Raw genomic sequence first — 11717 nt, forward strand, 5'->3', positions numbered from 1 at the left:
CCAAAGAGAGAAAGGGTGATGGAGGATTGATTCCAATACGGAAGACGCCCAGAGGGGGAGAAGCGGATTCTGTGGAGGGTTTTAATGCCATTTAGGTAAGAAGGGACCCAAGGAAAGAGCGAGGCTGGGGCCAGATTGTGAGAGAGCAAACAAGCTCGCGGAAGAAAGGCATATGCGAGCTGGAGCCAGCCCTTCAAGGGAGCACCAGACTTTCCCATCCATGTGGTCATAACCTTTGGAATGAGGGTGTGAGTGATTGCAAAGTCCCGTCCCTTCCCCCAGCCTCACTGTAACACTGCATCAGACTCCTCTGGCCTGGCTTTCTCCCCACCTCTCTCTCTCTCTCTCTCTCCCCCCCGTCGCTCTCCCTCATCTCATTGTTTCAGAGTTGGCCAAATTCGAAGTCCTTTCCAGGGAGCGGCCCTGTTCATCTTACTCTCCAGCCAAAGTGGAACAGAGTGAGAACGAGACAGACACATTCAGCAAGCAAAGGACTGGGTGGAAAGAGCAGAGAACCGTAAACAGTAAGTTGTTCAAAACAGAAGGAATGCGTGCGTGTGCGTGTGCGCGTGCGCGTGTGCGTGTGCGTGCGTGTGCGTGTTGAAGGGCTGGAAGTGGACAACGGGGAATGTCACTGACTTAGAACTGAACAGACATTCCAATTATCCATGGAATTCAAATGAGGAGACACGAAGACGAGCAGATGGTATCAAAAAGCCGCAGATATCAAAACATAAGATTAGACTCTAGGGGTGAGAGGCCACGGGGCGGGGGCAAACGTGAACCATGTAGAGTGAAACCTTCCTCTGACTTGGTGAAAACAAGTAATGAGAGTGAAAATAACAGTAGTTGATGAAAGAACAGAATTTGATGGAGAAACAAATGTTGGGGGAAAGAGGAGGGTTTGAGTCTTGTGGGGGACCAGGAAAGTTCCTGCAAAGACGCAGACAGGGGCCCTCCAGATCTCCTTGCCTGGAAATGCTGAGCATCACAATCTCTACTCCCCCCTCTCCCCACCCCACCTGTTAGACATGCTGCTTCTGGGACCCAAAGTGCTGCTGCTTCTCGCTGCACTCATCATCCCCTCTGGTGAGTCCCCATCTTTTTTCTCTTCTCCCGAAAATGTCAGCTCCTCAGCTATAGATGTGGGTGGAGGTGTCTGTCAGAGGGTGGACGGAAGGCATTTAAAGGGGAACGGGAGGAGAGATGCTTGCTGTTGAGTTCTAGAATTGCCATTAAAAAGAAGAGAACAGATTTTGTGTCAAAGAAGAAAGGGCAGGGATGTGGTTAGCGATGAGCTCAGATTTGGGAAGAGGCATTCTGAGAGTTCTGAAATGAAGGTAAAGCTAAGATTCACACAGAAGCATACGAACCCGAAGAGGGATACACACATGACTACACAAGGAAACAAATACCAAAGGAAAAGGAAACTAATCTATACAAATGCGTACATAAACATGTAAGGACCACCTCCTAAAGTCAAATTTAAACTGTGCAGGAAAACAGTGAGGATATATACACTTAACAGCTAACAAACACTAGCATTTATACGGTAACACCCAACTGCACACAAGCGTTTCCACATGCACACAGAAAACGTGTTGCCCTCTCCATGCACAAGAAAATGATCTTCATGGATTTCACAGAATCTAGCTAGACGATTGGCCACAGAAAGTGAAACTTGGGCTTAAAAGAAATCCTGTCCTTTTTTCTTTTTTTTTTCACCTCATTCTGCCAAATACAGACTGTGAGAAAATAGTTCTTTGGCTTTGTGCAGTAGTGTGGCTGGAGGGATGGCCAGGGCGTGGGGAGAAGGACAGGGCACATCAGAAAGGCTGCTGGCCTGGGGGTGGCTCAGGACTCCACCCCTTACGGATGGGAGGCGAGGGCATCTGGGGAGTGAGGGCACAGCAGAGCACACCTTTATTCTCAAGAATCTGCCGTCTTTAAGTGCTTCCATGTTTGGGTGGAGCACTAATGGTTCGAGTAATTTTATACTGAGCTAAAAGAGAAATAAAACACAGAAAGATAAAGTACAACCATTTTTGCATCATTCTCTGGTTCCTCTCCTAAAAGCTTTCTGGGGTGTGGAGCTACAGTCATTCACATACCTTTTCTGCTTCCTTTGGTACAGACTGGACATCCCTAGGGGTCACTGGTCAACGAGGAGGTAAGTGAACCCTTGGATCTGGACTCTGTTGGGGTTCTTATCAGGACATTGTAGCCAAACGGTCAGGATTAAAGAATCGGTACCACAGCAGAGAGGCATTGCCACAGTGCGGGAAGTAGCATCCTGTTCTCCTGTTCAACAGTCCTGTTAATCCCACGCACAAAACCTTCGTGTTCTTTTTTTTTAACTACTGAACTAACTTTCCCAAGTCCTCCTCTGTGTCCATCCTGTTTCCACTCCCTCAGAAAATGCCCCCTAATCCTAACAGAAAGCATCTTCTCCTCCATGTAACAGCGGAGAAACTAAAGTGCAAAGACAGATAAGAAGTCTTCCCAGTACTATAGAAAAACTGTGGCAAAACCGGCCCAAACCCGATGGTTTTGGCTTCGAGAAAGGACCACTTCCTTCAGCTTGGGGAAGGAAACTGACCAACATCCCCCGCCCGCCTCCAGGGGTTCAGCACAATTACAACTGCTCCCTTACTTTTCCCAGTCCTTGAGAGTGCCACAGTCTGCAACCCATTAATGGGTCAAAAATCAAATTTGTGGGTCACAACCGGTGTTTTTAATGAGTTAGAATAGATTTAAATAAAAATAGAGTGCACTGCAAGTACCTTACAAAGTATTATCTTATTAAACTTGTTTCAGTTTTATATGCATATACTGGGGCGCAATATAATCTCTTTTTTACTGTGCATCCTGGTAAAGAAGATAAAAATATAGGGAAAAAAATGTTTTTCTCTGTTGCGGGTAAAGAGGTCTGAATCCTGAAGTTTCTGAACCGAGATCCTGCTTCGGCACTAGCAAAACTAAAAATCCAGATTCCTGTCTTTGGGCTGGTTAAGGGCCAGTCCTATTTTATGACTTTCTGATGCTTTTCTAGCAGACATATTGACATGATGAAAATGTCTCCTTAAGAGTCCTTAAGAGAACAGTCATGAATCCTAGCCAAAGCCTTCATATGGTGGTAGCTCATGGAAAATGTGGGTAAACAGACACTAGACAGAGAACTAGTCCTCTGCCTGAAATTCTGAGAAGACAGCTGGGTTACTCTCACACTGTGCTCGCCCACTGCCTCCTCCGTCTCTGTGAGTGGTTGGACTGGAATGTAGCTGGAGAGAAAGGGAGAAAGGGCAGGACTGGGTTACACCCTGGAGAGGATCCACTCCCTTCTTACAGCCTCTGGAATGATTTGGGTCAGTGGTTTTTCCAGCCTGAGACTGGAGCACACGAATTCCTTTTCTGAAAATCTGTTATGGGGGTAGGGTATAGCTCAGTGGTGGAGCGCAGGTTTAGTGTGCAGGAGGTCCTGAGTGCAATCCCCAGTGCCTCCATTAAAAAAAAAAAAAATTAAAGAAACAAACCTAATTACCTACCCACCTCGACCCCCACCAAAATGTGCTGTGAAAGAAGAAAGCTTATACCTGACTGTGAAAGATAAAAAGGCTCTTTTGTCAGATTTGATGACTCTCTCTCTGGAATTTTTTTGTAAAGGAGGCAGTAAGCAGTAAGTCCTTCAGAATGTTTTATGTGTGTTTTGCCTCTAGTACAATGATCAATAACTCTGACCTGCTTTATAAAAATGCTAGTCCCACAGGATTTTAAACCTAGCATTTATACACCGAAGTAAAAGCAAACCGTGAATTTACTGACCCCTAGCGGGTAAAATAGATTATGACTATTAGCCGTTTACAATAAAGGTTAATTACAGATGGGATTATTTGTTCGACATTTAGGTCTTAAAACTGCGTTGTCATTTTGCTTTTTAAGTAGACACTGGTTGGGGGAAGGGTAACAGCTCGTGGTAGAGTGCATGCTTAGCATGCATGAGGTCCTGGGTTCAATCCCCAGTACCTCCTCTAAAACTAACTAAATAAACCTAATTACATACCCACCAAAAAAAGCCAAAAAAAAAAAAAAAACCCTATCATCATTACCTTTCGTGAAAACTCTTTTGTGAATAAGCTATCAAACAGATATCATCCCATTATATCCAAATTATAAATATCAAAATCACAGTGTGGTTGAGAAAGACAATTTTTATTTTAAATAAGTATTGTAAAGAGGTCATCAACCCATTGTGATTATTAACAAGCTCTCTGACCTTGGGTAAGTTACTCTCCTGGTGTTCAGTTTTATTATCTATAAATGCAAGCACACAGTCATCCCAAATTAGCTGTATGTGTCATTATCCGTTAGGATGAAGAAGTTATTCTTGCAGTCCGATGCTTAACCAAAGTCTCACTGAGAAAGAGGATGCCTGTGGAGGACTGTCTGATGGGCATGTAGTTCATTCATTCCCCTAAATAAGGGGGACAGAGGAGAAAGGACACTGGTGGGGATAAAGGCTAGGACTGTATAGGTCTATTCATGGAAGCAGTAAAGTGTGACATGTGTCTGGGAAAGGACTTGAGCTGGGAAGCAGATGAAGAAAAGCACCTGTGGGCTCTCCGTGCCCGCTGCCATGCTAGACAGTTTCACTTAGCAGGAGTGCGGGGTGGTGGGGGGACAGAAACGCTCAGAAAGTGTTTTCTGACTGTCTTTCTGCAGATGATGTAACTTCAGTGACTCCAGAAGCATTCACAGAAGATCCTAGTAAGCTACTCTTTTGTCCATTTCTTTGCTTTCATACTGGGGGTGGAAGAATTGAGGATGATATTGGTACAAAGTAAAACGAAGACTTCTGGTCTTCAGAGCCCCGCTGTCCATCTTACATGCCACCAATGGTATAACATGCCCAATCTTTTTATCTCTTCCCTTTCCTTCTGGTGTAGTCCCTTGTATTTGCCCAATTGTCCACATTCTTTCACTTCAGTCTTGCCTCTTTTTAGACCATCCTGCCTTCCTCCTGCTTCCCTTTGCTACTTTGCCTGCTTGTACTTTTCATTCTCTGTGTTGTATCTTTGCAGATCTGGTGAATGATCCCGCGACAGATGAAACGGGTACGTTTCACTCTCATTTCTAAAAATGGCATGATGTTTGCTAATATTCACATTTATTCCAGCTCTTGACTTAATCTCATATTTTTATCGCTGGGAAAAGAATAGAGGGACTGTGGGCATGTTGTTAAGTGACAGTGGGATAAAAGGAAAGAAACCTCCTCAAAAAAAGAGGAAGCAAAGTAGATTAACAGCTTTATAAAAAAAAAGGCATGGATAAACAAAAACTAGTATAATGTCAACAGGCCAAATATTCGCAATTATTCAATTATTTCAATTAACTCTATTCCCTTGGACATAACACCCAAACCCAGCCATAATCTCAACCTTGCCCTGGTATCTCCATCCTGCCCCCTTCCACTCTGCCTTCCCCCTCTGCCAATTCAAAGCCCTCCTCACACCACTGTTTTGTGCCTTTTCAGTTCTGGCCGATATCGAGCCTTCCACAGATGACCTGGGTGAGTTCAGATCTGGGATCCCAGGGCCACCGGGGCCCTGCTGGGCTTTCCCCAGAGCCCACAATGGAAGGCAGTATATCTGGTGAAGGATCTTAATAGGACCACATTATACGTAGCACATTCGTCCAGCAGTTCGATTTAAATGAATAACATTTATGATCCGCTGACAAGCAAAACCATACTGGGGGTTTGATATACAAAATACCAAGATCTGATTTTCCTCTCAAGTTTCCTAGACTGGATGGGCAAAAGGCCAGACAAATATATGAACAAATGTTTGGTGAAGATAAAGGGAAACACTCTAGAAGGAGTAATGGTTGAACTGAATCTTGAGAGAAGCTTTATAATAAGCCAGGCAGTCGAGGAGGGTGTGGGCATTCCAGCCAGAGGGAGAAGCACGTTCAAAGTTGCAAATGCAAAAGAGAACTTGGCACACTGGGGAAGCTGAGTTTTCCGAACGAATAAAGCAAGAACTATAGGGAATAAGTGGTAGGACATGAGAAAAGGAGACAGCAACCAGATCGAAACAAATAGTGACTGAAAGCCTGCTTCTAGGTGGCAGGGATGTAAAGGTGAACAAAAGCCGTCTTCCTCTAGATATGTTTTGTCTAATAAACAAGATAGACAAATGAACGGATAACTATTTAGTTTCCAAAAATGCTGTCATCAGGATAAGCCAAAGAAGCTATGAAAGACTCAAAAATTGTGCTTAACTGAATATTCAGTGTTGAGAGATAGGAAAGGCTTTTCTGGGGGGCACACCGACTGGGTTGAGTCTTGAAAGACAAGTACAAATGAATAGAAGAGGGAAGAGCTTTGAGGTAAAGAAAACAATACGGGCAAAGGCTTAGGGTAGAAATGAAAACCACTCAGAATAGTTCTAAGCATATTCTTCATGTGGAAAACCAGCTGAAGGCTGTTGCTGTGGCCCCAATAAAGGATGACGGCCTGAACTACGTGAGAGGTAAGGCAGAGAATTAAATGAGCTGCAAGGGAGAGGGGACCACTGAGCTGATGTCCAGTTTTCTATCAGGTAGATGGTATCTCAAAGGTGGATGGTGGCACCACTCACTGAAGAACATCTTGAACTGGTAAAGGGAAAGATAAGGCAGTTTGAGACACTGAAGGATCCATGAACTCTTCCACAAAGTGGCAGTTGGATTTGTAGCTCTGAAGCTTATTAGAAGAAAGCTCTGGGCTAGGTTGAGAATTCTCAGCATATAAGCCTGCAATTGAAGCCATAGGGTAGATGTGATCACATAGCATTCCTCCTACAGTATCCTATCAGCAACCCTCCCGCAGACATTTGTACAGGTAACTCCCACGGTTAGTCTATTTCCTCGAGACTCATCTTACCCCTTGACTTTTATTCTCCATCCTACAAACTCGGCTGGTATTTAACTTGCCCCTAGGTTAGGGTTAGCTATGACTATGACCCTCGCTACCCTTTACCAAGTAACTTTTATCAAAGAACCCATGATGGTATATGTAATTTACAGAAGAGATTTCCTTTCACGAGGAAGAGCTTCAGCAGCAGGATAATGGTCTGTTCTCTCCTTCGCTCTGGGATGAAGCGCTGGCTCTTTGCCTTGTGTCCCTACCAAATTTGCTTCTTGACAAAAACACAAAGCTACTCTCCATACAATGAATGTCTCAACTCTCTAGCAGAGAAAGGAGAAAGACAAAACTATACTCCCCATCCTAACTTCAAAATCGCTTTAATTTTTGGATCAAAACACCCCATTATGGGTTTTCTTTTAGACGTTGCTGAAAAGAGTTACTAACTCATCTGTTAACTCTAGGAGTATGGCAACATGACAGTTAAGGGGAAGTGACTTCCAGAACTAGTAATAACTGAATCAAATTTCTGCCTTCCAGCCTCACCCAGTGATAAAAACGCCACCACAGGTATGACTGGGTTTTTGCCTATCTTTTTCTTACGCTTTTTTTTTTTTTCTTCCTGAGGATTCCTTACCTCCTTGTTCTTGAGAGGATACTTGGTACTTCTTCTATTTTATTTCCAATTCTTTGTCAAAGAATATTTGTAGTGCTCTTCATTATCCCCCCACCTTCATCCCACTGTTTCAAGCCCCTGTTCTATAAATCATGGGGGAAAGACAGGACCACTGTTGCAGGGTCCCAGAACAGTCGTCTCCTTAAACTACCTTTGGACTTCATCTGCTGGTTAGTGGGCAGGGAAGTGACCACAAGGATTCCATGTTACTGCACACGTCATGCTTTCTCTAATGTACTGGTAATTCTGATGTGCAGCTGGGGTTGAGAACTATTGGCCCACCTTGGAATCACGTTCTTCAGAATGGGACTGTCGGCATCTCATTCTGATCTTTTATGTGCCCACTGGTATAACCCTAGAAGGACTCTTTTTCCTCAGAGATTATTTCATGTACTTTGCTTCCAGGTAGGGAAGTACCTAAGTTTCACTGTGGCCAGTTTCTATCATGGCCGCGCTTTGGTGAGCAGGAAGCACGTGCCCCCACTCACACTAACCCTCTGCGGAGACTACTTTCTGGGTTTTCCCACATCTCCCCCCCTCCATCCCTTTAACCCTGCGTTCATGCCTGTTTGTTACACTTCTCCCTGCTTTTCACATTGGGCTTCTTCAGAGTGCCGCGATGAGAAATTTGCCTGCACGAGACTCTACTCTGTGCATCGGCCGGTCAAGCAATGCATCCATCAGTTATGCTTCACGAGGTAAAGGGTCCCAGAACACCCAGAGCATCGCCCGTGATAGTGTTTTCATGCCAGTAACTACTTAGTGGGCACCCACCATGGAATTTCCGTCTTGGGGGGGCCAGACATTTTTAGCATAGCCCTCTTAGCTATTCCTGAAGGTGCCAGCTAGAACCTGGAGTCTGATTGGGGTACACAGAGAACAGTTTTTGTTTGTTTGTCTTTTGTGGGGGTGGAGAGATTAGGTTTCTTTATTTATTTTGCCCGAATGGAGATACTGGGGATTGAACCCAGAACCTCGTGCACACTAAGCATGTGTTCTACCACTGAGCTCTACCCTCCCCTCAAGAACAGTTTCACTAACAAATCTAGATGCTAGAGGCCAGTGAAGGTGAGGGCTGGAGGAGGCGTAGCTATGAGGGACACTCTGGGTTTATCAAGTTTAGCACCTCATATAAAGAGGCTGGAGTAAAAGATCCAAGAGTGAAGGTGGAAAATGGTGGGGAGGAGTATTAAGTTTGACTCTGGGTAGAGTGTGCAGTGTCACTGAGAAGAGTGGGCAGGCAAGAAGTCTGAAACGCGTAAGGAAATCCAGACATGGGGAGAACAGATAGGGAACGGCAGGGAACACGGGAGTTGAAGAGGCATCGCCAACCCAGGCTTCTTCTTCCTCTCGCTGTTTTTTCTGTCTCCTTCCTGCACCGTGACGTTGTGACTGTGACAGTTTACGGCGTATGTACATCATCAACAACGAGGTCTGCTCCCGTCTTGTGTGCAAAGAACACGAAGTTATGAAAGGTAAGGTGCCGTCCAGCTTTTCAGTGGGGAGGTCGGTAGCGAGAGAGGTAACTAGGGGCACAGACCCAAAGTCTGGCTTTGGGGGGATTTAGGTTACTCCCTAACTTCCATCAGCACCTGCTCGCCAGGTGACCCCCAATAAACAATCTAAGGAAAGCACTATTATGCTTAATAAATACATAACCCTGAGAAAAGAACGCCGAGATCTCTTTGCAGCCAGACTTGTAACCCCCAGCCTCTCTCAGAGCGTTCTGAAGTTCATTCACCAAGGTTCTAGATGAAAAGGCCAAGTCAGCCATTACGAAGAATAGACTCTACTGGTTTCCAGCCATATTCTTAACTCTAAAAATTAAAAAGAAGCCACTAATCTGGAGACAGCAACGTTTGGATAGGGCTTACAAACAAACCAATAAAAAGTAGACTGGACGCCTAGACACTGACTACGTTATAAACAGTCCGCCCCTCCCAAGACCCATGTACATGGCTTACTGTGACATTTCACAGGTAGAAGAAGGCAGAAAGATTTCACTAAAAAAAAAAAAAACAATGACAAGGGTCCAAAGTGTGTGGTTATAGAGCATGCACGGTGAGAAAAAGCTATTTCTCGCCTTGCCCTGGCCAGCCCCGAACGATGGCTGTGGTGGGCGAACACACCGCAGACTCGGCCACTTCTGACTCATCAGCCGGCCTCGTGCTGAGCGCCTGAGTAAGAGCTGTAGCTGACTTCGCAGAAGGAAACCTGCTGCTTGCCCCCCTCCGGCTTTGTGCAAGCCACCTGCAAGGGAAGCACCTTGACATTGAGGATGAGTCTTTGGGACTCCAGGCACTTTCAAGCGTCTCAGGGGACTTGCTAAAGTTAGCCCCTTGCACATAGTAAACACTTAAACACATACTGAATGACTGGACCTCTCTCTCTTTTTTTTTTTTAATTGCTATTTAACAAGTCCACAATTAAAAGAACTGGGAGCTAGGTACATGAAAGACTCTAAACTTTACTGACCACTTGCGCCAGGGACTCTGAATGCACTCTTTCACGTTAACGCTTTGACGACCACAGTGTTGAGACGCACGTTTTAGTGCTTGTTTTACAGAGAGGGATAGTGAGGTCCAGAAAAGTTGAGAAACTTTCTAGTACGTAGTAGATTACCCTGTGGCTTTTACACAAACATTCTATACACAATTTCAAGGGAAAATAAACTTTAGGTTAGTAATATTAACTACTGAATCTGTCTGCAGTAGATCTTAGGGCAGGAGAAACCATCAGTGTCCCTCTTAGCTAACCACAGATCTTCATTTATGTTCCATTCTAGAAGGGGCAGAGCTGGGCTTCCAACCCAGATCTCTTTCTCTCCAGCCCTTTCAGCACACACCCTGCTGTCTCCTCTCCCCCTGGAGTGCGGGCCCTTGCGGCCTCCTGCGTTCTCATCCCCTCACGCGCTCTTTGCTTCTCTTCCAGATGAGCTGTGCCGGCAGATGGCAGGTCTGCCCCCAAGGCGACTCCGGCGCTCCAGCTACTTCCGCCTTCCTCCTTGTGAAAATGTGAATTTTCAGAGACCCAGCGGTCTGTGATCACCAAGGAAGAGGAAAGAAAGAACGTGTGGGTGGGAGGGAGAGAGTGCTCTAAGAGGGAACTCCTCGTTCAACCTCTGTCAGCCAACCCACGGACATGAGTATTTCTTAAACCAGCGCCTTCGCGATGTTTAGCTTCTGCCCCCACTTCTTGATTTTTCACTCATTTATCTCACTTTTCAGTACTTAAAACACAGCCTCTATTATTGCATGGTTTTGCTGCTTCCCAGTATCATAGACATAGTAAATAAATGATTCCCATGTGGCTTTTACACAAACATTCTGCATACAGTTTCAAGGGAAAATAAACTTTAGGTTAGTGACATTAACTACTGAATCTGTCTGCGATAGATCTTAGGGTAGAAGAAGCCATCACTGTCCATCTTAGCTAACCACAGAACTTCATTTATCTTCCATTCAAGACTTTCCTAGGTTAACTCCCCCTTGACCTCCCTAGTCCACTTTACTCTTATTAACTACTTTGCTGGATTGTCCTAACATCTGCCTGGCAGGGCTTCTTTATGAGAAGGTTATGATGATTTTTGTAATCCTAAAAAATTCTGCAGAGCCAAGAGTTACACAATCCGACTAGCAATATATAATATAAAGACCAAAAATGTTGTCTTTTTTTTTTCCAAAAATGTTGTCTTGTGCTAAGCTCAGAGGCTGAGGCTAGAGAGAGAGGCGTGGGCCAAGTATAAAATTATTCAATTTTTCATGCAGCCGTTCAGTTGGCAAGTAGGACTAGAAAGTCTCATTTACTTACTCATTTCCGGTGGAATTGGGGTTAGCCCATGTCCACAGCTCATGAGACAGTTTAATGTGAAACTGTATCATTGCTCTGAGTTGCCCTGAGTTGTTGCTACTTCTTTCAACCTCACCACTTACCAAAATCTGTAGATTATTGAGCAAATGGAAATGGATTCTGGAATAGCCTGATTTGGGGCCTAAGAAGGGCATTCAGACCTGAATTTTAATAGGCAGGTTGAAAGTTTACCTAATGGTTTACAGGAAAGAGTAACAGAAACACAATATTCAGACAACTTCCATCCTTATCCTGGCTCTGGCAGCAACCAGGAAGCCCCAGATAAGC

General features: G+C 44.8%; 1 protein-coding gene across 2 annotated transcripts; it reads left to right on the top strand.

Annotated features, from left to right (window-relative positions):
* The first annotated feature begins 310 nt into the window (after positions 1-310).
* On the top strand, positions 311-11241 carry MFAP5 (microfibril associated protein 5). Of its 2 annotated transcripts, XM_014565557.2 has the most exons (10): positions 311-524; positions 1030-1089; positions 2135-2170; positions 4720-4764; positions 5079-5111; positions 5531-5566; positions 7445-7474; positions 8191-8278; positions 8982-9055; positions 10512-11241. In XM_014565557.2, exons 2-10 carry the CDS (start codon positions 1032-1034, stop codon positions 10622-10624), a joined length of 513 nt encoding a protein of 170 aa, XP_014421043.1. In that variant the 5' UTR covers positions 311-524; positions 1030-1031; the 3' UTR covers positions 10625-11241. The 2 variants fall into 2 exon arrangements, with proteins under 2 accessions (XP_014421043.1, XP_014421044.1); XM_014565558.2 differs by lacking the exon at positions 5531-5566 and having other exon boundaries at positions 387-524.
* Positions 11242-11717: the final 476 nt, after the last annotated feature.

The sequence above is a fragment of the Camelus ferus genome, chromosome 34, assembly GCF_009834535.1.
Source record: "Camelus ferus isolate YT-003-E chromosome 34, BCGSAC_Cfer_1.0, whole genome shotgun sequence".
Taxonomy (NCBI): Eukaryota; Metazoa; Chordata; class Mammalia; order Artiodactyla; family Camelidae; genus Camelus; species Camelus ferus.

Bases quoted from the DNA above. Each gene is read 5' to 3' on its own strand.
- MFAP5 (XM_014565557.2), top strand. From the start codon at position 1,032: ATGCTGCTTCTGGGACCCAAAGTGCTGCTGCTTCTCGCTGCACTCATC. The intron at 2,171-4,719 runs GTAAGTGAACCC...GTCTTTCTGCAG, and splicing joins GGTCACTGGTCAACGAGGAG to ATGATGTAACTTCAGTGACT. The intron at 4,765-5,078 runs GTAAGCTACTCT...GTATCTTTGCAG, and splicing joins AGCATTCACAGAAGATCCTA to ATCTGGTGAATGATCCCGCG.